This window comes from Malus sylvestris, chromosome 11 (assembly GCF_916048215.2).
Source record: "Malus sylvestris chromosome 11, drMalSylv7.2, whole genome shotgun sequence".
In the NCBI taxonomy this organism is placed as follows: Eukaryota; Viridiplantae; Streptophyta; class Magnoliopsida; order Rosales; family Rosaceae; genus Malus; species Malus sylvestris.
Window position 1 is genome coordinate 269,222 of NC_062270.1, and position 26,191 is coordinate 295,412.

General features: G+C 37.1%; 3 protein-coding genes across 4 annotated transcripts; 2 read left to right on the forward strand and 1 right to left on the reverse strand.

Annotated features, from left to right (window-relative positions):
* Positions 1 to 1,780: 1,780 nt before the first annotated feature.
* Positions 1,781 to 17,382, forward strand: LOC126588981 (calpain-type cysteine protease DEK1-like). Of its 2 annotated transcripts, none has more exons than XM_050254147.1 (31): positions 1,781 to 2,379; positions 3,942 to 4,192; positions 5,000 to 5,182; positions 5,330 to 5,465; positions 5,887 to 6,017; positions 6,113 to 6,227; positions 6,314 to 7,340; positions 7,493 to 7,603; positions 7,952 to 8,010; positions 8,392 to 8,554; positions 9,063 to 9,336; positions 9,449 to 9,599; positions 9,734 to 9,845; positions 9,935 to 10,100; positions 10,224 to 10,294; positions 10,409 to 10,500; positions 10,604 to 10,766; positions 10,957 to 11,028; positions 11,312 to 11,689; positions 11,772 to 11,887; positions 11,973 to 12,270; positions 12,922 to 13,241; positions 13,587 to 13,938; positions 14,072 to 14,392; positions 14,480 to 14,584; positions 14,666 to 14,794; positions 15,248 to 15,628; positions 15,726 to 15,863; positions 15,983 to 16,219; positions 16,317 to 16,764; positions 16,876 to 17,382. In XM_050254147.1, exons 1-30 carry the CDS (start codon positions 2,255 to 2,257, stop codon positions 16,620 to 16,622), a joined length of 6,483 nt encoding a protein of 2,160 aa, XP_050110104.1. In that variant the 5' UTR covers positions 1,781 to 2,254; the 3' UTR covers positions 16,623 to 16,764; positions 16,876 to 17,382. The 2 variants fall into 2 exon arrangements, with proteins under 2 accessions (XP_050110104.1, XP_050110105.1); XM_050254148.1 differs by having other exon boundaries at positions 16,915 to 17,382.
* Positions 17,383 to 18,181: 799 nt separating this feature from the next.
* LOC126588982 (uncharacterized) lies at positions 18,182 to 20,459 on the reverse strand. The gene is made up of 6 exons (XM_050254150.1): positions 20,189 to 20,459; positions 19,932 to 19,982; positions 19,588 to 19,804; positions 18,918 to 19,203; positions 18,714 to 18,791; positions 18,182 to 18,469 (listed from the first exon to the last, which is right to left on the reverse strand). Exons 3-6 carry the CDS (start codon positions 19,800 to 19,802, stop codon positions 18,410 to 18,412), a joined length of 639 nt encoding a protein of 212 aa, XP_050110107.1. The 5' UTR covers positions 19,803 to 19,804; positions 19,932 to 19,982; positions 20,189 to 20,459; the 3' UTR covers positions 18,182 to 18,409.
* Positions 20,460 to 25,221: 4,762 nt separating this feature from the next.
* LOC126591619 (arabinogalactan protein 13-like) lies at positions 25,222 to 25,779 on the forward strand. Its single transcript, XM_050257377.1, has one exon. The coding sequence runs from the start codon at positions 25,339 to 25,341 to the stop codon at positions 25,525 to 25,527; it is 189 nt and encodes a 62-aa protein (XP_050113334.1). The 5' UTR covers positions 25,222 to 25,338; the 3' UTR covers positions 25,528 to 25,779.
* Positions 25,780 to 26,191: the final 412 nt, after the last annotated feature.

Sequence of the window (26,191 nt, forward strand, 5' to 3'; positions counted from 1 at the left end):
GAAGTTTTTATGCTTCTCATCAAAATAATATAGTATATAGTAATTTATCAGTTATGTACAATATGCCTATATGGTATAATTATTTCTTACCTTTTTGTCTTCTTTCATTCTTTAAAACATTTATAATATTTAGAAAACTAACATAATCACCAAACCTAAAAGCTAAACAAATCAATTAGCATTAAACTTTTAAACCCTCTCCTATTCAGAGTTTTTCCTAGCGTCTTCATCTCCAAGACTGCAACAACAATAATACTATCTTCATCAATTCATCTTTGGAATTGGAATTATATTCTGAATCAAGAAATCAAATAGGTAATTCCTAACCCTATACATACAATTTTCCGAATTGCCGAACAATACAGCCTTCATCAGTTTGTTTTCGATAATATTGATTATGATATGCTTATGAAAAGATTTTAGACTATGAAAACTTGTCGAGGATAATAAATTTTTATATGCACTTTTCTTATTATATTGTAATCTTATGCTTATTTGAAGTTAACTTTCCTTCAAAGTTTTTTTGGCTACGTCAATATTGTAAACTTAATTATCGTTAACCCTCAAAATCAGTAGCTAGTTATTTTGATCCTTATTTAAAGATTTCCTTGATCTCCAAGTTCATTGTTTCCTTACTTGTTCGATTTCTGCTTAAGCAAATATGCTGTCAAAGAGCTATGACAAATCATATGATCGATTTTTGATTTTAGGACAAATCTCAAACACTGGTTAAGTTGAAAGTTCAGAAATGGCTACCAGTTTGCTCTTGGGATCCTTGACAACCATTATATACAATCCTCAATTTTTTCACAAGAAAAAAATGGGAATCTTAATGAAAAGCTATTGATATTGTTTACTTTAACGAAAAATCATATTTTTACTCTAAAAAATCAATTATAGTACTATTCACTTTACCTTTTATTTTATTATTATCATTAAAACTCAAAATATTCAAACTATTTTTATTAGTTTTTTTAATAAACAAATAATTATACACATCCAGGTAAGACTAACACTTTAATAGTAGTCTTTCCTGTTTATACTCTGATTTATGATTTGCAAAGATCTAGCTGAGTATATAGCTTTTGCAGGAAGGAAATCCTGCAGCTGACATTTGATTTGACATACCAAAGACACCTCAGTCCTCATTCCAAAGAGCTAGAATTGTGCCAGCCGCGATGACAAGCTTTAAACTTGTTATGTGGAGAAGACCAGTCTGGCCACAAGTCAATATTATAACTAGACATAAATTAAAAAATAAAAAAGAACCCACCTTCCCAATTCTTTACCTAATTAATTATTTCATTAAACAAATACAAATAATGCAGTGGGAACACATTATTCTACACCTACTACTAATTCAAGAATACTATCTTGACCCTTTAAATTATTTAAATCACAAATGTATATAAAATTACTTTTCTGATTCTTATTTTCTTATCTCAATAATTATCATCTTGAGACATTCATACACAAACAACCCACATATATAAAATATACATATGTATAAACTTCCACTCTCACTCTCACACCAAAGTAGCCCAACCTACCTCCCAATAGAAAATAAGTTGCCCATCACGCAATAGGATCGTGAAATGCACGCGCACCATCCATGTGTGAGTGTAGCTCCCCCAAAGGCACAGAGGTAGCTGTTGTTTTATGGCCACTCTTCTAACTTTTTAATTTTTTAAATTTTTATTTTCAATATATTGTTTTTATTTTGATCTTTTGCCTGTTTTCTCTCTCCAAAGGAGCTTCCTTTTTTCACCTCACACAGTTCACACAAAGATATCTGTGAGTCAGTAGGGTTTTTTTAATCTTTACTCTTTCTCCCCCATCCCTCTCTGTGAACCTACAATCTTGACTCGTGAGAGACAAACCCAACACAACACAAAACAAACAAACATAAAGCCAAAATCTTTTTCAACCTAAAACAAACCCTAATTCCCAAATCATAGTCGTCTTCTTCTTCCTTTCTTCCTGCTATTGTTGACTCAAAAACCTTGGCCTTTCACTCTTGTTCAATTTCTGCCCCAAGCCCTAGTCTTGGACCCCAATTCCCACTTCCAAAATGGCCCGTTTGCCCTGAATTCACCATCATGCTACTTCCAATCCATGCCATTGCGGGCTAGTGGGTGCTGGGGGCATTCCGGAAATTTGGTTTTTTGACTGAATTTTGTTGCTTTCTGGTTTTTAGTTGGAGTTTGGGAGATGGGTTCGGATGCATGCGTTGTGTAGGTGAGAGAGGAAAGCCATGGAAGGAGATGAGCGTCACCTGCTGCTAGCATGCGTGATTTCTGGGACCCTTTTCTCCGTTTTGGGTTCTGCTTCATTTTCTATACTGTGGCTTGTGAATTGGAGGCCCTGGAGGATCTACAGGTAATCATCTCTTATAATTTTTTTGAAATTTTTAGTTACCATCTTTGCCCAGAGAGAAATTAAATGCAGTGTTTAATTTAATTTATGGCTGCATTAATGTATTTGTTAATATTAAGGAATTAAGCTGTAGTTAATTAGAAGTTTCATGACTGCACTGTTAAAGTAACTTTGCTTGGGGATTTATTGCTGGGTTTAACTCTTCTATAAAACAGAGGTTAAGGGCTGCATTCAGTATGCAATTCTAGGATTTATATTTTGTTTAAGAAATTGAGAAAGGCAGCATCTTCAGGGAACTGGAAACTCCTCTTTTCTGAAGAGTTCCTTAAGAATGTGAGAAACAATTCCCATCTCTGGCTTTCAAGAATACTGGACTTAGATGGGTCGTAACTGACCGGATTGTAATACTTGGGAACGGGACATATGGCTACATAGTGGAGAAAATTGTGAGTGAAGCCTAGGAGGTGTACAAATTTTGCGCTGTTTCGTTATTTGACTTCCCTTTGAAGTCCCTTTATCATAGTGAAAAGGATGCATTATGGTTATAATCTTTAGTCTCCTTACCCCTGGTTCTAATTCGATCCAGGATCGTCTACAAGACTCTCCAAGATTACTTGGGTCTGCTGGCCAATTAGGCTAAGATTCTAGTTAATTTGGGAATTTAGTTAAGTACGTAATACTGGCCTGCATCATTTTTTGGGACCAGAAGATTACACAAAATCATGCTGGTTAGACCTACAAAAATTTGAGAATTATAAGGGTACAAGTACTTTTGGCTAATCGGAAACATGTACTTTTGAGAACTATAAGGGTACAAGTATTAGGATTTTATGAACTTCATAGGAAAGATTTCCAATAGGCCACTGTAGAAATAGTTGTTATAGCCCAAATGATTATCGAATATTTTAATTTTCCATACTGTTATCTTCCTCAATTTACACTGACCCAATTCTTTATATTTTGTATATACGGATGCTAATATTTATCCATTTCCTTTTTGCGTGTGTGTGTTTTTCGAACAATATTTTTAAGCATTTGCGGGAATCCACATTTGTTGATATATTTCTGTGTGGGCATGGGTTTTTTTTCATCCAATTTTCAAACAAGGATTGATTCCTGTTGGAATGCTTGCTTTGTTATAACACTGAGAGTCTTAGATGCTGCATTTTTTCCCAACTGAATGGTACCATGGGTGACAAACAGTTGGATCCTTTCTCTATGAATTATTTTTTTTAACCTTTTTACCAAGGGGAGAGTCATGAGTGGGTCATCTTCTGCTGTGACCCCTTATATGCTGGAGATGTGAAAATAATACAGTTTTTGTTTGGAAGCCTTCTGTATTTCCGAAATTAATGATGTTTTGTATTCGCTTAGCTACTTTGTGATCATTTGTGATGCCTATTTGCAAAATGAGTTGCTGATTCGTGTACTCATGCTTAAATTATTGAATTATCAACATACAATCTCTCTCTCTCTCTCTCGCTCTGTCTCCCTCCCTCCCTCCTCTCCTCCTAGCATATATTAGACTCCAAATATAATACCATCATTTCTGTATTTTTTTCCAGTTGGATCTTTGCCAGGAAATGGCCAGGTATCTTCCATGGACCTCAGCTGGATATAGTATGTGGCTTTCTGTCTCTTTCCGCATGGATACTTGTCATTTCTCCAGTCCTAGTACTGATCATATGGGGAAGCTGGTTGGTTGTAATATTGGATCGACATATAGTTGGTCTGGCGGTAATAATGGCTGGCACTGCTCTCCTACTGTCTTTCTATTCGATCATGCTTTGGTGGCGAACGCAATGGCAGAGCTCAAGTATGTATTTCCTGTACCTTTAATCAACTTTCTTTTTTCCTTATATGACTTAAACTGTACGAACAGATAGTAAACCTTAAGGTTTTGAAGACGATCAGAATGGACCATCTAAGTTGGCTTAAAGAAAAAATGGTTTCTTATTAATTATATACCAAGCCTTGGGCCTTATATTATTGACGAGTTGGTGATAGGGTATATGCGATCAGCAAAGATTATACATGAACTAACATGTGTCGAGTTGGTAATGGGATATATGAGTTGTGATGGGAATTGATGATGGGTACTTAATGGATCCAGTGTACTCATGTTGATGGTCTAGTTCCATTATGTTGAGAGTATCAATCCCACATCAGGAAAAGAAGGGACCTTGCATGTGCTTATAAGTAATTGGTAATTCCCCATATTGCCAATTGGTTTGTAGTGGAACCTCTACTTTCTTCATGGTATCAGAGTAGGTTATCCCTTGTGTGAAGCCCAAGGGCCACATTTGCTCCTCACGTCACCTGATATGTGTTGTCCACGTGCTAGGTTTGAAAATTCGCCACAAGTGAGGGGGCGTGTTGAGAGTATCAATCCCACATTGGGAAAATAAGGGACCTTCACCTTACATGTGCTTATAAGTAACTACTCCCCATATTGCCAATTGGTTTTATGATGGAACCTCAGCTTTCTTCACATTCAACATAATTTTTTGGAATACTTATAACTCGAGCTTGCACTTAGCATTCATGTTTTTATAAAAGTATTGTTTATTGGTTTTTGTTTTGTGTAAGCATTAAAATTGGTTTTATAATTTTTCTTTAACAGGGGCTGTTGCAATTCTTCTTCTTCTGGCTGTTGCCCTTCTATGTGCGTACGAACTTTGTGCTGTGTATGTTACAGCTGGTTCAAAAGCATCTCAGCGGTATTCACCGTCTGGTTTCTTTTTTGGCGTGTCAGCAGTTGCCTTGGCAATCAACATGCTCTTTATTTGCAGAATGGTGTTTAATGGTACACCTTGCAAACTTTTATCCTGTTGCATGCTTTTCAATTTGATGATTTTATCTCCCTGAAAACAATAATTTGTAATTTCTGCTGTCAATTATTCTCTACAATTGGTTTTCCTCCTTCAAAAATGTTCTCTATCACTTTGTGCAGGGAATGGCTTAGATGTTGATGAATATGTGAGGAAGGCATATAAATTTGCTTATTCTGATTGTATAGAAGTAGGTCCTGTGGCATGTTTACCAGAACCACCAGACCCTAATGAATTATATCCTCGACAATCTAGCAGGTACCCCTTAATGTGCAAGTTTTATTTCATAAGTTATTACTGGGTTTTTTTATACTGTTATTGATTAAAAGTAACTAGTCCTTCTGTTTCGTAATAGATGCTTGTACAGTGAATAGTGTTACCACTTTCACAGCCTTTTATTGGTTATCTGAAAAAACTCCAGAGGAAAGAGATATGTTGAACAGATCTGCATCCGAGGCAATAAATGGTCTAGATAATCCCTACAGAACTTTTACGTCTAGATAATCCTTATAGAACTTTTACTTGTCTTATTAAACATTGAAGAATTTGTTCAGGGTTTCTCCGTCTGTGTTGAATTGTGTAATATATTTATACCTAATAGCTTACATCTGGTTTAAACTTGCCCCAGAATTTTGTTCAAGTGTTGTCTGCATTTTCTGATTTCATTACGTGTATGTAGGGCTTCACATCTTGGGCTTCTTTACCTTGGCTCACTTGTAGTCCTTCTTGTGTACTCAATCCTCTATGGTTTGACTGCAAAGGAGTCACGTTGGCTTGGAGCCATTACATCAGCTGCTGTCATCATTCTTGGTATACTAACCACTGTCTTTTGTTTTGTTTTTGTTTATTTTTGCATGCTTTATATTCAAATTTATGTATTAATTTGCATATCCAACATGCTGTAGATTGGAACATGGGTGCATGCTTGTATGGATTCGAACTCCTTCAAAGTCGTGTTGCAGCATTATTTGTTGCTGGAACATCTCGGATCTTTCTCATTTGCTTTGGGGTCCACTACTGGTTCGTGCAATTTTTTTTTAACTATTATTTGAATGTCAATGCCTTTGTTTCTCTTGTTTGTAACAAATACTGCCATTTTTTGTCAGGTATTTTGGGCACTGCATTAGTTATGCAGTTGTAGCTTCTGTTTTATTGGGCGCTTCTGTTTCTCGTCATTTATCTGCAATGAACCCGTTGGCTGCAAGGAGAGATGCCTTACAGAGTACCGTGATTCGCCTCAGAGAGGGATTTCATAAAAAAGAGCAAAACAGTTCATCTAGCTCATCTGAAGGTTGTGGTTCAAGCATGAAGCGCAGTAGTAGTGTTGAAGCAGGTTGCCTGGGTAATGTGGTTGAAGCAAGCAATAGGAGCACAACACAGTGCACACTTGATGCCAATAACTGGACTAACACTCTATTACGAGCTGCAAGTTCTCGTGAGGGGATTAATAGTGATAAGAGCATCGATAGTGGAAGGCCAAGTTTAGCATTGCGTAGCAGTTCTTGTCGTTCAGTAATCCAAGAGCCTGAAGTGGGCACATCCTATACCGACAAAATTTTTGATCACAATAACACATTGATGGTTTGTTCTAGTAGTGGTCTGGAAAGCCAAGGCTGTGAATCTAGTACATCAAATTCTGCAAACCAACAAACTTTGGATTTGAACTTAGCTTTTGCATTGCAAGAAAGGTTGAGTGACCCGAGGATTACATCTATGTTAAAGAAGAGGGCAAGACAGGGTGATCTTGAATTGGTTAATCTATTGCAGGATAAAGGATTGGATCCTAACTTTGCTATGATGTTAAAGGAGAAGAGCTTGGATCCTACTATTCTGGCATTACTTCAAAGAAGTAGCTTGGACGCTGATAGAGATCACCGTGACAACACAGATATCACCGTAGTTGACTCAAATAGTGTTGGTCATGGTTTACCCAATCAAATCTCTTTGTCAGAAGAACTGAGGCTTCATGGGCTTGAGAAATGGCTTCAATTATCGAGACTTGTTTTGCATCATGTAGTAGGCACCCCAGAACGGGCATGGGTTCTCTTTAGTTTAGTTTTCATTCTAGAAACAATTGCTGTGGCAATTGTTCGTCCAAGGACAATAAAAATAATAAATGCCACACATCAACAGGTGAGCAAGGGATCTTCTAACTTTCATTATCATTTATGAGTTGGTAACTTCATTTTATACTTCTCAATCCTGATTGATGATGAGAGATTAAAACTTTACATATAATTGTGTACCTGATCATGCCTAAATTTTATATTTTGTTTTTTCTGTAGTTTGAATTTGGCTTTGCGGTGCTGCTGTTATCTCCTGTCGTCTGTTCAATCATGGCTTTCCTTCGATCTCTTCAAGCAGAGGATATGGCCATGACCTCAAAACCCCGCAAGGTATCTCACACTGACTTTAGGTTTGTTGTTTTCTTTTGGATTGAACAAAAAGGTTGATGTTCAATTGCTTCAAATAGTCTTGATAGGTTTTTCATGGTGGAATTTACTCTTGAGAAACAAACGTGTTTAATATAATTGTACTAGTCTGGATGCTTGTTGACCTCTGTGTAGTATGTGAAAATGGGTTGGCCTATATGATTATTGATTAGTAGGAAAAATCTCCTGGGGAATGCACATTTGGATCGGTTTGATGGGGGCTGAGCTTTTCCACTATCTGTTTCTGTGTACACCTATGTTATTTGAACTTTATTGATGCTTATGCTGGTTCTCTTTCTCATGTTTCTTCAGTATGGCTTTGTTGCTTGGCTGCTCAGCACTTCTGTTGGATTGCTGCTTTCCTTCTTGAGGTATGCTCTAGCTTATCGGATAATATATAGAGTTTGAATCTCTTATAAAAAATATATATAGAAGAGAATGAGTCTTCCAAGTTTTCAGTTTTTAAGTGTCAAATGAATGGTTGAATGGATCAGTTGGCAATGTCTGAGTGAACCTAAGATGTTTTTTTTTTGCATATATAACTCTTGATGGTATAAGATAATTTACAAAACTTGTTTTATTACTAAGTTTTCAAATATTGCATATCATTTGAGTTTCTGATCATGTCATACTGCATCGCACCATTTAGTCTTAAAAAAGGATGGTCTTTAACTTGCCTGTAAAACTTGTGGCTCTTAAATCGCAAAAGCTGTCTATATCCATCATACTTATTATCTCTTTCCAATGTGCAGCAAATCCTCAGTTCTTCTTGGATTGTCCTTGACTGTCCCACTCATGGTGGCATGCCTTTCTGTTGCAATTCCTATATGGATCCGTAATGGTTACCAGTTTAGGGTTCCTCAATTACAATGTGCAGGTCCTGCAGGAAACCATCAAATTCGTGGAACAAAAGAGGTTTGTACTAAATCCATTCGTACCATGTTTAATGAGAGCATCTGAGCACTGTAAACCCAGTATGATTTTAATAAGCTGAGCTCTTAATGGGTTCTAGGCTTCTAGCACAACTGAACTGTACAATATGATCAGCACAAATATGGATGTTGGTTGCTGCTCATATCTCATTCTGACCATTGTCATTGGATGGTTATACATGTATATGGATTCATACATACTGACAACGTTGATGCACTTCTTTTCATTTATGTATTTATTTCTTGGAGTATCCACTTATTTATATGCGAGAACAAAGTACTGAATTTATTTTTTAGCTTTAGTAACTTCCCTTGTTGTGTGATTTGATTATTATGTGCTTTCACGAATCATGATTTCAAGAGTTTCCCTGAAGGTGTTTCTCTTCTTATTTTCTATTATACAATCTTCTCTTCTACTTTTTCACCCTTCACCAGAATTTATGGTTGACCTGAATTTTTTGTAATTCTAATTACATCTTGTACTTTGTCAGGGTGTTATTCTTGTCTTAAGTACAATATTATTTGCCGGATCTGTGTTAGCTCTTGGTGCGATAGTGTCTGCAAAGCCCTTGGATGACTTAAAGTACAAAGGCTGGACTGGTGAACAGAAAAGCTTTAACTCTCCATATGCGTCATCCGTATACATTGGGTGGGCTATGGCTTCTGCGATTGCTTTGATGGTCACTGGTCTACTGCCGATTGTTTCATGGTTTGCAACATACCGGTTCTCCCTGTCTTCTGCAGTGTGTGTTGGGATATTCACAGGTGATTTCTCTAGATTTTTTGTTTCTTTTAAGACTCTTTTCTTTTCGTATTGGAACATAATTGGTACCCTGTTTTCGCTCATGAATTTTGTCATATTACCTTGTTTTTCCAGTTGTCCTTGTGGCATTTTGTGGTGCATCCTATATGGAGGTTGTGAAATCTAGAGATGACCAAGTTCCAACAGAGGGTGATTTCCTTGCTGCTTTACTTCCTTTAATTTGCAGTCCTGCATTGTTGTCTCTTTGCTCTGGGTTACATAAATGGTGAGTGAACTAATTGCTTTTTAATGACTGATTTGAGGCTGAAATCCATGGCTTGCTTTCCTTAGAAATTAGAACTATGTGGAGTAATGGGTGCTTGCCAACTTTCTGAAATTTTATGGATTTTGTTTTTCCAGGAAGGATGATGATTGGAAACTCTCTCGGGGTGTTTATATCTTTGTCACAATTGGGCTGCTGCTTCTGCTTGGGGCAATATCAGCTGTTATAGTTGTAGTTAAACCATGGACGGTAAGTGAGGACTAACTTTGGTACCCTTGATTCCTCCAAGATTTTATAGGCAGTTGACCTCTCTGACAGTTCTTTTGGCTTCACAACAGGTTGGGGTGGCGTTTCTTTTAGTTCTTCTCATGATTGTACTAGCTATTGGTGCTATCCATCATTGGGCTTCAAACAATTTCTATTTGACAAGGACCCAGACATTCTTTGTTTGTTTCCTTGCATTTTTGTTGGCATTGGCAGCATTTCTTGTTGGATGGTTTGAAGGTGAAGATATTTTGTTGCTGCTTTTATTATTTACCTTATCATCAGTTTCCAGTTATATACTACACAGAAATATATATATATTATGCTACTAAGTACTGACCTTGTTTTACTCTCTCTCTATAGATAAAGCATTTGTGGGTGCTTCAGTTGGTTATTTTCTATTCTTATTTCTTCTTGCTGGGAGAGCATTGACTGTGAGTTGAATTCAATATTTTGAATCAAATTCTAAATTCTCACTCTAATATTTGAGTTCTTGTCTCTACTTGTTCCACATGCTTTAATTTTTTGTTACATGGCGTTTGGTGCAGGTTCTTCTTTCACCTCCTATTGTTGTTTATTCTCCAAGAGTTCTCCCAGTCTATGTTTATGATGCTCATGCAGATTGCGGAAAGAATGTCAGGTGTTTTATCATGTGTTTTTAACTGATGAACATGTGGTACACAATGTAGTTTTGCTTTATCATGTGTTTTTAACTGATGATTCCAATTTGTATCCCTTAACAGTATGGCATTTCTAGTGCTTTATGGGATTGCATTGGCAACTGAAGGCTGGGGTGTTGTTGCCAGTTTGAAAATTTATCCACCATTTGCTGGTGCCTCTGTGTCAGCAATCACTCTTGTTGTAGCCTTTGGGTTTGCTTTCTCTCGTCCCTGCTTGACTCTCAAGGTTTTCTTTATTTTGCTTCAGTCTTTCATTTGGCATTTGTTCGTTCTACCTAGTTCCATATAATTAAATGCTTTATTTTTGTGGAGGATGTGTTGACATATTTACCAGTTGACTTGTTTCTCTTTGCCATTGAATTTCCCTTTCTCTCATGTTCTCTTTTGTCTGATTAGATGTTCATTTTTATGTCTAGATGATGGAAGATGCAGTACACTTTCTCAGTAAGGAAACCGTTGTTCAAGCTATTGCTAGATCTGCTACCAAGGTATGAATAATATTGTTATGATCGGTTTTTCAAGCATTGTTCTAAGATTTTCCCCATCTACATGGAAGCAACAAACACTAATATGCATGTGTGTGTGTGTAGGATCGGATAAGCTGTGTGAATTAATAATTTAATACTACATATTATTCAACCATGCCCTTAAATTGCACAAACTGTCAACATGTTTACCCTTATATTTGTATTCTCAAGCTGGATTTTCAATCTTGTTAGAGGTGAATGTTCTATTTGAATATAAAGGGGAGTTATTCTTATAATCATGCAGACCAGAAATGCTTTGTCTGGAACTTATTCTGCTCCACAAAGGTCTGCTAGTTCAGCAGCTCTCTTGGTTGGAGATCCCACCATTATGCGTGATAGGGCAGGAAATTTTGTGCTTCCCAGAGCAGATGTCATGAAATTAAGAGATCGTTTAAGAAATGAGGAGTTAGTTGCAGGCTCATTCTTCTGCAGAAAGAGATATGGAAGAACTTTCCGCCATGAACCAACTAATGATGTTGATCATAGAAGAGAGATGTGTGCTCATGCACGAATATTGGCTTTGGAAGAGGCGATTGATACTGAATGGGTGTATATGTGGGATAAATTTGGTGGGTATCTGCTTCTTTTGCTTGGTTTGACTGCTAAGGCAGAGCGAGTACAGGTAAATTTCGACTGTTATTACTTGCCATGGATGATATAATTGTTTAAGTGTAAACAATAACATTGCTTTTATGCTATGCTAGGATGAGGTACGTTTGAGACTCTTTCTCGATAGCATAGGGTTTGCTGACCTAAGTGCCAAGAAAATAAAAAAGTGGATGCCCGAGGACCGCAGGCGGTTTGAGATTATTCAAGAGAGGTAAAGTTCCTCTTCCACATCTGGGTCTTCCTCTATGCGATAGTTGACGTTATCCTCTCTTCCTAATTGTATATTGATTTTGTAGTTATATAAGAGAAAAAGAGATGGAAGAGGAGCTCTTAATGCAAAGGCGCGAAGAGGAGGGGAAAGGCAAAGAGAGAAGAAAGGCTCTCCTGGAGAAGGAAGAACGCAAGTGGAAGGAGATAGAAGCTTCTCTGATTTCCTCCATTCCTAATGCTGGCAACAGGGAAGCAGCAGCTATGGCAGCTGCAGTGCGGGCAGTAGGGGGTGATTCTGTTCTTGATGATTCTTTTGCTCGAGAGAGAGTTTCAAGCATTGCGCGTCGCATACGAACAGCTCAGTTGGCTCGTCGAGCAGTTCAGGTGTTGTATATTATCTCAAACTGTTTCAAGCAAATACCACTATAAGTGATAGCATCATCAGTTCGCTTCTCATAAAATGTATACAAAAGTAGGATAGCTTCTCAGTTCTCATTTACTGCTGTTGGGCTTTCAATCTTAGATATTTTCTGACATTTATTAAAAGATTCTAGTCTTAATAGCATCCACATCTTTTTCCATGGGGGGATGATGAGTCATCTTTATTCTAACTTAATGATACGAGAAAGGTTTCAATGTTATGGTACCTGGTCTTGTTGTCTGGATTTGAACATTTCCACAGGTAACCTTGTAGAATATATCAATAAAATGCTCTACTGTGAGTTGGAATCCATGAGTGAGAGAGTCTCACTTCTTAACGAGTAAAGGATGAGTGTGGTATACTGTAGACATGAAATGGGTCAAGTCCTTTTGTTATTAAGTGATCAAACCATGTATTCAGTTCATCTCAATGATCCAGTAGATCCAATAAGTATTCAAATACCTTGTGCTGTTATCTTTTGTTTTATCATATATGAATCTGTTATTCTCTTATTGTTTGTCCTGCCGCATCTGTTTAGTTTGATTGCCTTGTCATGATATTTACATATGGAGGTTCTGTGTTCACGGAAATGTGGTTGTTAATGTCATTGGCAGACTGGAATTTCTGGGGCTGTATGTGTTCTAGATGATGAGCCTATAACAAGTGGCAGACACTGTGGCCAGATTCACCCCACCATTTGTCAAAGTCAAAAGATTAGCTTCTCCGTTGCAGTGATGATTCAACCTGTATCTGGGCCTGTTTGCTTATTTGGCACTGAGTTTCAAAAGAAAGTTTGCTGGGAAATATTGGTGGCCGGTTCTGAGCAAGGTATTGAAGCTGGACAAGTTGGGCTTAGATTGATCACAAAAGGTGATAGACAAACTACTGTTGCAAAGGAGTGGAGTATTAGTGCAACTAGTATAGCAGATGGAAGGTTTGAGCCTTATCCATTAAAACAAAATTATTGGCTTTTTTTTTTTCTTCTGATTCATGGATTCGTCCTGATGGTTCTCTATTACCATCCATTTGTTTAGGGCTACTTATTTCTTTTATTGATCACATGTTCTTGTGTTTGAGGTGGGCTTTTCTTTTTCTTTATTATTATTCAAATATTTTAGTATCAGGTCTGTTTTGATTTTATGTTTTTCTGATGGACCTCTTGTTCACCTTGTCTGGTTCTTTAACAAATTCCCAGTTTTATGTATGAAAAAAAAAGATTTTTAACCACATGTTTGTTGATAGCTTTTGAATCTCACTGGAACGTGTATTTGCTTTTCAGGTGGCATTTGGTAACAATGACGATTGATGCTGATTTAGGTGAGGCAACTTGCTATCTGGATGGTGGTTTTGATGGCTACCAGACCGGTTTACCATTGCATGTGGGTAATACTGTCTGGGAAGAAGGAACAGAAGTTTGGGTTGGTGTTAGACCACCTACAGATGTGGATGCGTTTGGGAGGTCAGACAGTGAAGGGGCTGAGTCTAAGATGCATATTATGGATGTGTTCCTATGGGGAAGGTGCTTAACTGAAGATGATGTTGCTGCTCTTCAGTCAGCTATTGGCTCAGCTGATTCTGATATGATAGATTTTCCTGAAGATAATTGGCAATGGGCAGATTCACCCTCTAGAGTATGTGCATTTTGTCGTTGATATAAATTGTTCTGTATGAATCCATGCTAGAATGTAAAGGAAAGTAATTTAGTTCTTGTTATAGTGGGTGGTTAAACGTATCAACTGATTCTCATTCTTTTTCCTTTGCTAGGTTGATGAATGGGATAGTGATCCTGCAGATGTAGATCTATATGATAGGGATGATGTTGATTGGGATGGGCAATACTCCAGTGGGAGGAAACGAAGGGCAGAACGTGATGCAGTGCTGGTTGATGTGGATTCATTTGCCAGGAGGTTTCGGAAACCTAGGATGGAAACACAAGAAGAAATCAACCAGCGAATGCTTTCAGTTGAATTGGCAGTCAAGGAAGCCCTCTCTGCAAGGGGAGAAATACATTTTACTGATCAGGAGTTTCCTCCAAATGATCAGTCATTATTTGTAGATCCAGAAAATCCCCCATCAAAGTTGCAGGTTGTTTTATTGTTCTGATAACCTTTTTGAAATTGTTGTTGACAGAATCTGTGGTCTTAGATAACTTTTCTGGCCTTTTGAATTTAGGTTGTTTCTGAGTGGGTGAGGCCTGCTGATATTGTAAAGGAGAGTCGGCTGGATGCTCGTCCATGCTTATTTTCTGGCACTGTCAATCCTTCTGATGTTTGTCAGGTTTGGCTCTTTGCCAATATGGTAATTAGTTATGATTAGTTTGTTCAGCTTAATCCTTAAGTGGGTTTCCATTCTAAATAGGGCCGACTTGGTGATTGCTGGTTTTTGAGTGCCGTTGCTGTTCTGACGGAGGTTTCACGAATATCGGAAGTGATAATTACCCCAGAGTATAATGAGGAAGGAATCTACACTGTTCGCTTCTGTATTCAGGTGACTTGTAATGTTAACATAACATTTCCGAATCATATAGTTTTAAACATGAAGTTCTAATATAAACTTGCATCCATTACCATGGGTAATATGAATTAAAAAGAGAAGATAAGGAAGAGAGGATAAACATCAGGAGGATTTGCAGTGTTTCAATAGAGCACTCTAAAGAACTTGAATTTCTTGCTACAAAAGACCACCGACTCCCCATCCCAGTTCAAAATTTAAAGCACTCACTGTCTCTGGATAAGAGTTTATTGTACATAATTCTGATGAAAATAGTAGCTTGGCCTTGTTTTATAGGAATTTTATTTCTCTGTAACGGGAAATTTGCAACTTTATGCAGCTAAATGATCATTAAGATGCTAAAATTCTTGGAGACAAATTAAATAGAACGAAGTTGAATTCCCACTCTAATAGTAAGCATGCTAAGGCTTGTTCCTGACATTTCTTTAGGGTGAGTGGGTTCCTGTTGTTGTGGATGATTGGATTCCATGTGAGTCACCGGGGAAACCAGCGTTTGCTACTAGTAGGAAAGGTAACGAGCTATGGGTTTCTTTATTGGAAAAGGCGTATGCTAAATTGCATGGCTCCTATGAAGCATTAGAAGGTGGGCTTGTCCAAGATGCTCTTGTCGACCTTACTGGAGGTGCTGGCGAGGAGATTGACATGAGGAGTGCTCAGGCCCAAATTGATCTTGCAAGTGGTCGACTATGGTCTCAATTGCTGCGCTTCAAACAAGAAGGCTTTCTTCTTGGTGCTGGCAGTCCATCAGGTTCAGATGTTCATGTTTCCTCCAGTGGCATTGTGCAAGGTCATGCCTACTCGTTATTGCAGGTGCGTTGGAAGGCCACCATGTCTTAGTTATGTCATTATATATCAGCAAATGAAATTTTCAAAAGGTGGGCTCACTGTTCAAATTTTGTTAACTCAGGTGAGAGAGGTGGATGGCCACAAGCTTATTCAGATTCGGAATCCATGGGCTAATGAAGTTGAGTGGAATGGCCCTTGGTCAGACTCATCATCTCTTTGGACTGATAGGATGAAGCATAAGTTGAAGCATGTTCCTCAGGTTGTTTACTGTGTCATTTTCCTGCATCACATATGTGAATCCATCTTGTCATTACTTTTGGTGGTGTTTCCGATCTCAAGGCATGTTTCATAATGCTTCTCTTTTGTCTCTCTTAACAGTCAAAGGACGGCATATTCTGGATGTCCTGGCAAGACTTCCAAATTCATTTTCGATCAATATATGTTTGTCGTGTCTACCCCCCTGAGATGCGCTATTCTGTTCATGGCCAATGGCGAGGTTATAGTGCAGGTGGCTGCCAAGATTATGAGACATGGCATCAAAATCCACAGTTCCGACTGAGGGCCACTGGCCCCGATGCCGCGCTTCCAATTCACGTATTCATTACGTTGACACAGGTATCTTTCGAATTGGACCTTGTTGTGTATTTATATGAACAATTAGCTATCTTTTTATAACTGGATTTATAAACTTTATCACTTGGTCAATGCTTAGGGTGTGAGCTTCTCAAGAACGGTTGCTGGTTTCAGAAACTATCAATCCAGTCATGATTCAATGATGTTCTACATTGGGATGAGGATACTCAAAACTCGAGGCCGTCGTGCTGCTTACAATATATACCTACATGAATCAGTTGGTGGGACAGATTATGTCAACTCTCGAGAAATATCTTGTGAAATGGTTTTGGATCCAGATCCAAAAGGTTACACAATTGTGCCTACAACTATACATCCAGGGGAAGAAGCTCCATTTGTTCTTTCTGTTTTCACAAAAGCATCAATTACCTTGGAAGCCTTGTAGTATGCTGTGGTCTTCGGTTGTCTTTTCCTCCTTTGGTCTGAGAACGCTTATGAAAAAAATGTTGAATTGCTTGGGCTGGACATGGACCGCGTCTCCCTGTCGGAAGGTTGCAGTGGACCACAAATTAGAAGACATGATCACGGTAATTTTCTCACTGTGTCTAAGTCAATGCGGTAGTCAATCCTCTTCCGTATGGTTCTCTTCTTTTCGAGCTTCTTAGAGGACTTATTAATATGGACATAATTCTGAGCAGGGCAGGGTACATATGATGCCACTGATTCTATCATTGCAGAAAATGCAAAGATTGCCAGGTGTGCAATTTTGATTAACGGCACTGAGCTCTCCAAGTTCAATGCACGGAGTATCAGACGGGTCTTTCAGTCGCAAGAATGAGTAAGAGGCGGGCGTATTTCAGATACATGCATGTGGTGCGCAATGGTGCTTGTGAAAGAAAACTAGTCGCGCTCGTCGCTGGCCTTGTATGCATGTCATTTGCTTCCGCCAGCGTGGAAGAGGGCTTTCGGGGGTTTTGTAATTGTCTCTGTACATACAACTAATTGTTTTGCATGGAATGAATATAGGTATGATGTGTAAATGAGGGGGAAAATTGGGAAAGAAATAGAATATGTTTAGTTGGAGGGAAATGTAAGTTGGCAAATGTAGCTTTTGAGGTTTTGAGGTTTCAAGTGTCACCAATGGAGCCCCAAGTGTACAAAATATTTAATTATCTCAATTTGATTCTCCCGTTTCATTAACTCAATGTAACTTGCATTATCTTGTTTCGTTCTACTTTAGTATGCATCTTTTATGCTTATATAATGACCAAACGAACATGAATATTGAAGTTATCATGGTAAGAACAGGGCCTAGCCAAGTTGGGTAAAAAAATGTGCTTCCCTCTGCAACCAAGTTCGAACAAATCCTCTTCCCTTAGTTTAGGATTTAATTAAAGAAAAACTAATGAAAAGAACTTGAAAACTTTGAGTTTTAACGATAAGGGCAAAATAAAAGGTAAAGTGAATAGTATCAAGATTGATTTTTTAGTGTAAAAATGTAATTTTTCGTTAAAGTAAACAGTACTGAACGCTTTTCGTTAAAGTTCATTTTAATTAATTATATTATCGAGTAAGTTGTTGGCATTGTTTGGACTGGCTAAGAAACTGTAGAGGAATATGCTATTCGTATGGTAAGGATCTATATTCTAAGCTATTCTTACCATAACTATATTCTAAGTCTAATCTGCGGGAAGAAGATTCGAACGTCGATTTAAGAAATAGTTTGACATCTGCATTGCCCCTACCAATATCCCAGAAATAAAGAATCTTTATTGCAGGTCAGGTTGCTCACTTGACAAAAAAGAAGGGAAAAATCTGAGCTCCCTTGGAAAATCATGAATGTTATCAAAAAGCTAGAATCGTCTGTCTTCGGAGCCCTTTGAAATAGGATATGTTAACAGCAAACAGATAAGTCCCTTAATCCCCCCCCCTCTCTCTCTCTCTAGCAATTGTGTTCAATAATCCTTCAAGCTTGCAGTTTTAGGTGAGTCACGACCGCTGATATGAAACAAAAAGAACAAATAGATAGATAAAGATGATCATGTAGCTAGGGCAAATAATGAAGTTTATTTTCCGAGTCTCAAAAATGCCGAAGCAATACATAACAAACCAAGGGAAGAGAGATCACGCTGTTTCTTTCAATTTTTTCTTTTACCCGGCTCTGATCTCTGTCCCTAGTTGCATACTCGAGTCCTAACTACTCGATAAAGTTGTATCTTCTTGGCTTTTTTTTCACGTCTCTCTGTCTGATTCGCTATCGATACCTCCCATGGCCTTCAATCCTCTGGGTCTCTGCATCATAATGGTATCCCAATCAGTTACAGATTTGCATAGTTATACTTGGCACAACAATTCTTAGGAAAATAAACAGAGAAGATAAAATATCACATGACATTTCCACTTGTTAACCGATTTTGAGGTCCCGAGCATTTAAAAGCAGTCTCACATTCTAAATCCTTTTTTTTTTCTCATCCCTAAGGATGGAACAATGTCGTTAAGACATAACTGAAAATTAACCTAAAAGAGACGAGAATACCTTCTTTGAAGTCTTCTTCTCCCTGACTTCATACCGCTCCTGGCACAAATCCGATAACCATACACCGGGCATCACCAACTGCACACGGAAGTGAGCATAATTCAAACCCCTCACAAACAAAAACGAAAAAAAAACCCAAACACAAACAGTTAAACACACACACACACACACACTCTCTCTCTTTCTCTCTCATGAACAACTTACAAGTAGGCTTTTCTGGAGCAATTTTGCTCTTTTCTTGGGCCTTTGAGGTAGCTTACACCCTTTCATAGCCATGAAATCCTCTTCCTTTTCTTTACTAGACAATGATAGAAATAACCTTGGCCAAGCACGGCTTCCTTTGTCATCCCTTGCAGGACCAGGATTATCTAATCCTAACACCTTCCCGTTCTCGTCCAACCCTAATGAACCCCTTGTTGTGTAGTACCGATCTTCCTTCTCAGGTGAAGTAACAAATAGCTTCCTACTATTCATTGGCGAAGTTGAACTCCTGCAATCAAAACGCAACCACTTGGTAAAATGTTACCTCTATTCCACTTCCCATAGACTTTCTGATTGAGAATTTTGCTAACTTAAAGCAACAAATCTGAGATATAACAATATCATCAAAACACTAACTTCACAAGTGTCATGATCCTAGGATTGTTCAATTTATTACCACTAACCAATCACTTCCATTTTTTCATTTCTTTATTTTTAAGAGGGATCTTTGAAAAATTTCAGAGAATACACAAACAGAAGATAAACATACAAGCTCTTAGTTCAAGAATAGCTGCTTCAAACCAATTTATAACATAATATCTAGCATACTTCAAACTTTGAAAAGTTAACATTTTTGCATCATGTTTCAGTTAAAACCATCGATGTTTCTTACTTGTCCATGCGATTGGGCAGTGGATGAGAAGCCGGAGAGTCTTTATCGGCGGCCCGAGAAGTGATTTTCTTCTTCCTCAAACAGTCCGACGATTTGTTGTTGTTGCTCAAGCTTTCGTCCTGCTTCAACTTTGAACATCTAAGCCTCTTTCTGTTCCCCCATTGCAGCACAAAGTCTGACTCTGTGGCCTTAGAGGTTTTCCCTTCCTTTTCCATCTCTGCAACCATAAATTTAGAGATTACCCATCTGGGAATTCCACTAAAAAAAATAAATAAATAAAGTGCGAGAAAATGATAGATGAGTGGAAGATAATTTCCCCAGCATGTAGAGAGCTGAAAACTGACCTCAAGATCTATGGAGATAACGGTGAAAAATGCACTTTGTCTCAGACAGCCCTGCATTTCAGTGGATTTACGATGACCCCATTAACGAATTAGATCGAATAAAAACATCGTAGTAATGATCTGATCTGTTTGGTTGCTGAGTAAGTCTCAGACAAAAAAAGAAGACAAAGAAACAAAGGAACCCAACGGGAACCCGAACAGACCAAACAGACCAAACAATCAGCAGGTGAGATATTTGAAGGAGAAGAGTTCATTACATAGTGTGATGGCAGCCGAGCAGCAGCAGAAACTCAAAAAAGTGAACAACTTTGGCCTCAAATTTTCTCCAGAATAATTGAAAAAATAAATATAGAAGAGTGATGATGGTAATGAGATATGGGTTGTGTGTTGGTTTTTGTCTTTGAAACGCCAAGAGATCAAAAATCGGCGCTTTTCTTTGTTATCTTCACTTCTGTGAGTCTCTGTCCTCCCCTCTCAGAGCCTCTGTTTTTCTTTTGCTTTTTCACCCTCCTTTGATTTGTTTTTGTTGCACTCCTCCAATCACCGATCTCTACTCTCTATGTCACACACTTACCACTGTACAAGTCGAAAATGATTTTGACCGTCGGATGTCGAATGGTCATATGCGTTTCCCTCCAACTGCCTGACCTTTTAACCCCCTCGTCACCCTACGGAAAGAAAAGTACTTGGGTTTAATAGGTTACCGTCACCATGTCGTCTCAGTATAATATGTTACGACGTGAAGATAATATAACTTTTATAATTGCAAATTTGATACATAATTATTGAAGAAAAACTTACATGGCAGAATGTTGTCTTGTTCCAACGAAATAAATAACATATGAACAAATACTTTCATATGTTTTCATTTTATTACCATAAGACACCACCGTGTTGGTGAACTCGTGTCATACCATGTAACTTGCAAAGGTTTATGAGGGTTGTACTATCTCTTGCCTATTAATAAAGCATTATGTGAAGGAAAATACGGAATCTCCCTTTTACAAATGAAAGTAAATAACATGAGTATCGAACTATTAATTTGATTTTGTGCCCAAGAGACTTTTAGGTCGTGCACAATTTTCCATTAATTCTATCACATGCAATTCGCAACTTTTCCAGGCATATGCATTATTAAAATGCTGCAATCACAAAAAAGAATAATAAATACTTGAAATTTTGATAATTGTTGTGATAAAAAATTAAAGAGAAAATGAGAATTACACATTTTTTTACAAGGGTAATGCTATGAAAGTTAAATTTGTAGATAAAATTTACAAACTAAATTATTTCTCAATAATATGAATAAGCACGTTTATCAACGCTTCAGTAATAACTCAATCATCAACTTCCATGTCATTTAGTTTACAAAATCTACAAATTTAGTCATCCTAGCATTATCCATTCCACAAATTCAATTAGATTGACAAAAGAAGTTGATTAGGTATTTAAGTGCTGGGCTTATGTTTTGGGTTGTTTCCCTTTATTTTTTTTGGACTAGCAAATCTCTAGCTAGGGTTCCTTCTTTAATTTGTTGGTAATTTCTTTCAGATTTAGGGTTTTTATTTAAGAAGCACTCATCACTCTATTGCAAAATTCTCCACACTGCCACACTTGTCTACAAAGTACAAAAGTGTCTGTAAGTAGTGGGGGCATGGCAAAGCGGAAGATAGGAGACAATTCTACAACAAGTACAATGGTGTTGAACTTATCGAACAACAACAGATAGCAAGTTCATCAACACAATACGATGAACTCCCGCCCAATAATATTCCTTCTGCAAAACACTTCTCTCACAAAGGGTTTCGTCCATAAGGTACACACTTCCAAAAACAAAAACAAAAACAAAAAAAGATAAAGATTTCTTTAATTTGATATATATGCAAATGCTTGAAAGAAGTTAGTTACCCTTAATTCAACATAGACGTAATATTTAACGTTTCTTATGTTTCAGAGGTAGAAGATTTTAGATTTAACGTTTCTTATGTTTCAGAGGTGGAAGATTCTGGAATTGGATGACGACCGTGACTTTCTCCTCAAGTAGAACAAGATGATTTTAGGCCTGCAATAGTTTACCAGGTTTGTGATACGTTGGTGTGTAAGAAATTAATTATATTCTTAGACATCATAGCTCTTAGTTTCAACCTAGCTCCAACAATATATTAACATGAATAATTTTTCAAGTTTTTTTTAGTTGAAAGATTAATCCCAACTCTAAGTTATAACTCAAACAGTGAATTCAGGTTTTGGATTGAGATTAACATACAGCTTGCTACCGTATGCTACCTAAATTTTAATGTTTTAATTTTTTAGGAAATAGAAATCTTAACATTGGATCATATGCAGTCTTACTAAGATCTTGTGTGTATTAATTCATGCTTAGGGAGTCGCTAATGGCAACTACAATCCTCCCTTGTGAAAATTAGGAGGGAGGAGCGTTGAAAGACCAATTTAGAGGACACTATTAACAGTCCTTTTCTGATATATTCGATCATCCTACATTGCTGTCTCTTCAAAGTACTTCTTGACTGATTATGAGGAACTTATTAATTGATTTGTCGTTTGATTCTTCAGTTTCTCAAGTGGAGTTGCTCACAAAGAAATGTATACGCACCGAAGATACAAATGAGGTACTTATGCACGTCATCGAGGAACCTGTAACTCGACATTTACCTGTCAAGTTATTACTGATTATAATTGGGATATATGTAGGTCTCTCCGACTGTTTAGAGAAGTAAGTTGACATAGATAAGTATGTTATTTTTGATGGCGCCGATGATCAAGATCTTGTTTTTGTTGTATACCTAAGAATCTGAATTGCTTATTAGCTTAGGACTGCAGAACTTGCTGCTTTATTTATTTTAAAATAATGGAATCACCATGACTACTACGTATTTATGCTCGATCAGGTGGGTGTAAATAATGACCCATGAAAAATCAGTAAGGAGTACGCAGATGATTTTATATCAGGTAATTCACACTTAAATTAGGTTGTATCTTAAAGTAAATCGTATTTACCTTTTGTTCTATGTAGTCTCGCATTCACCAAAAAAGTGTCTTGTTTAACTTGCTGATGTGCAGTGTCGAATTATCAAATGGGAAGGGAAAGACAGCATAGCATTGATTTGCGAGGCAATGGAGTGGACGATCGGTATCTATCTTAGGTTTATAAATAATTATAACTTTCCATTTGATCCCAATGTCGTCAACAAAGTACGAGTCACCAACCGAAGAAAGAAAACGAGGCATATAGGTAAGAAGAAACTCAAAAGAATAGGCAAATGGAAATGGTTGGATGGTTTGTGCCATATAGCTAGTCCCATTCCATTATGAAGATGTGAGTTAAGGTCAGTTTGGGCTAGGGTGGTATGATTTTGCCCGTTTGTGCTCAAATTTGAACCACTTTCTCGTAAGCTAAAGTAGTTTAAAATATCACTATGTCACAAAATAACAAACCCATTCAATTTCATGTACGATTTCATTCTACAGCTATGCATGTCTTTCCCACACTTCATGCTTCGCAAGTCACATACTGGTATATTAGTGGGTTTTATGATTCTCTAGCCAATATGGCTGCCATATTCATGATTTGTGAATACAAAAAAAAAATTGTTATATTTTTCTTAATTTATAATCATTCATGAAATTTAAACTCAGAATTTCTTTAAACATAGTAAAGATTAAGTACTGCTTTTCTTTACTTAGACGTGACATGAATAATGAAATACTAGGAAGATGTGTAAAAAGAGTAACAAAACCGTCTTATTCTCATTTATTATAGATTGGCCCAGTTAATTTGTTTGATTCCAAAAACATCCTTTCAGTTTCAAAGCATGTAGCCTAGATTTGCCTTGTGCAAAAGAGTTGGAGTTTAGCTAGCACCTATGGAAAAGAATGGTTCGTGATAATATGATCCCCATTTTTAATTTTGGGGACTCAAAACTTTAATTTACATATTTTAATGTTAATTAGATTGTCTTTACGATAGAACATGTAAGGATTTGTTAAAATTAAGAATGAAGATTTTCCTCCGATATTCAGTCTTAAATAATTAGATCAAATTTCCATGTTTGATTTGACCCACATTTGGTTCAGTTGAAAACTGTATAGATACAGAATGAAGCTGATATGGACAACACACCAACCCAGCTGGTAAGCTTAGGTGACCCATCTAGTTTCCAAGTTTCCAAGCCAGCTTTCCCATTACTATTGTCCATTGCAGAGACCACAAGCAGTTCCGATTTCCCTTTCATCTGGATTTTAAGCTAAAGTTTTAAGGAGCGAGATTGTGGATGTCACAACCCAAATTGTAACTTCGAGTCTTCAAGGACTTTTACCTCCCACCCCATGTATATATGTCCTGTCCATTTTAGATCCTTCCCTCCTGTGCTCTTACCAAAATATTTCAATAAATCTACAAAATAAAACGCTTATGCACATATATAAAAAATTTAATCTCTTTGTATAGAGAAATGACTCCTTACATGTAAGTTATGTCATTTCTAAATTTTATATAAAAAACACCTACATACTCTAAAATACAATTAAAAGTACAGCTACAAAACCACACTAGTATGTAAATAAAAGCCACAAGTGCATATAATAATCCACTGTAGTACTAGTATTGTTAAACAAACATAACATTATCATACAACCAGCTCATCATCACTTCTCATTTCCTACCAAATCCCATAATACACCCAACAAGAAAACTAGAAAAGCATAATAACATTCACCCAATGAATGATGAATGGTAAACTCAAACTTATGAATGCATGAGCTATCAAGTTAGAACTTATATTGTGTTTACTTATCTATATTGAATTCAATTGCTAATATATACATAATCGAAAAAATTTTGATCTCCACGAAACAATTGGTAATCCTTTACTTGAAAAAACTAAGACTAGATTGATAAAAAGAGAGCTGTTCCCATACATGTGCGTTCTTTTTTCAACTTTTAACTTTCTCGATTCATGATTTCATCGATTAAGTAGACATGCTATAACGAATTTAATCAGCAAAATGAAAGTGAAAAAAACTGTGAACAAACACTATAAAAAAAATTGGCAAAACAATACTTAAAATTCTTTTAGAAGACAGCAAACGTGGGGGGGACCCTGAGGCAAGGTGACAGTTGTATGACAACAATGCCAAAGCCACCCTGTGAAGTGTCAACTTCATCAACCCCACCCTAACGTTCACTTTGGGAATTTTGGCAGTTCAGCAGCCTTTGAAAATTGAAAAATTGAAAAATTTAATCTTTCTCTCTCCTTTTTCTGAGGATATATAGCATACAACCCACAACCATTGTCCTTACACTTCCTCTACTGCAATATCAGCAATCAAGTTTCTTTCTTCCTCTCCTTTTTTCTATAGTCCAAATTAATTACTTAGTAATCAAGAAATGGAGGCAATGAAGATGAACCTTTTTGTTGCTTTGTTGGTGGTTATGATGGTGGCCTTCTCAGGCATTCAACAAGTAGCTGCAGCTGCAGCTGAAGCTCCAGCTCCAAGCCCAACATCTGATGCCTTCACATTTGCCCCCACTTTCTTTGCTTCTCTGGCAGCTTTGGCTTTTGGCTTATTCTTCTAAGCATGATTCTTTTGGGGGGAATTTCAGGTTATGTATTGTTGATGGAGTTGTATGTGTGTGAATGATCTTTTCGTTTTGGTGGATTTGTATTATATGATGTATAATTAATGTTATAATTTTTTTAGTGGGAATGTGAGGATGGTTCAATTTTAGGCTAATAAAGGGGATCAAGGGTAGGCATTTGATGTCCTTGTATTTTCTCTATCATTTCTATCAGTGATTCATTTGTACTAAAAAAATTTCATTCTTCTATTTTCTTGTAGTTTTCAGATTAATGTCTCATCATTGGATTTAATCTAGGAATTCGTATGATTATGAAACTTTTCTATACTTAAGAAATAACATATGTGGTTTGATTAAAAAAAACATATTTGAGTTGATGGTCCGTTCGTTTGGACAGTGTGTCTTTCGCTTGATTTAGATTTTCCTTCTTGTAGTTTAGACCATCGCATTTTGAAAGCAAAAAAAAGAAAGAGAAGAAAGAAACAAGGATAATTAGAAAGAGTGGACCTTGTAAGTTGGCAATTGTGGTGAGAAGATAAGGGTTATGATGAGCAGTAGCTAGCTAAGCTTGGCATGTTCTACTCCAATGGAGTTGTGTGAATTTGGCATGGGTTTGTGGTGCCTCTGCAATAATGCTTAAGGCCATTCCATAGTTGAGTGT

What these genes read in the sequence shown, in the direction of transcription:
- LOC126588981 (XM_050254147.1), top strand. Translation starts at nt 2,255, where the DNA reads ATGGAAGGAGATGAGCGTCACCTGCTGCTAGCATGCGTGATTTCTGGG. An exon ending in AGGCCCTGGAGGATCTACAG is followed by an intron (nt 2,380 to 3,941) that starts GTAATCATCTCT and finishes ATTTTTTTCCAG; the next exon opens with TTGGATCTTTGCCAGGAAAT. An exon ending in TGCTTTGGGGTCCACTACTG is followed by an intron (nt 6,228 to 6,313) that starts GTTCGTGCAATT and finishes ATTTTTTGTCAG; the next exon opens with GTATTTTGGGCACTGCATTA.
- LOC126588982 (XM_050254150.1), bottom strand. Translation starts at nt 19,802, where the DNA reads ATGGAAAAGGAAGGGAAAACCTCTAAGGCCACAGAGTCAGACTTTGTG. An exon ending in TGCTCCAGAAAAGCCTACTT is followed by an intron (nt 18,792 to 18,917) that starts GTAAGTTGTTCA and finishes TTCCGTGTGCAG; the next exon opens with TTGGTGATGCCCGGTGTATG. An exon ending in AGAAGAAGACTTCAAAGAAG is followed by an intron (nt 18,470 to 18,713) that starts GTATTCTCGTCT and finishes ATTATGATGCAG; the next exon opens with AGACCCAGAGGATTGAAGGC.
- LOC126591619 (XM_050257377.1), top strand. Translation starts at nt 25,339, where the DNA reads ATGGAGGCAATGAAGATGAACCTTTTTGTTGCTTTGTTGGTGGTTATG.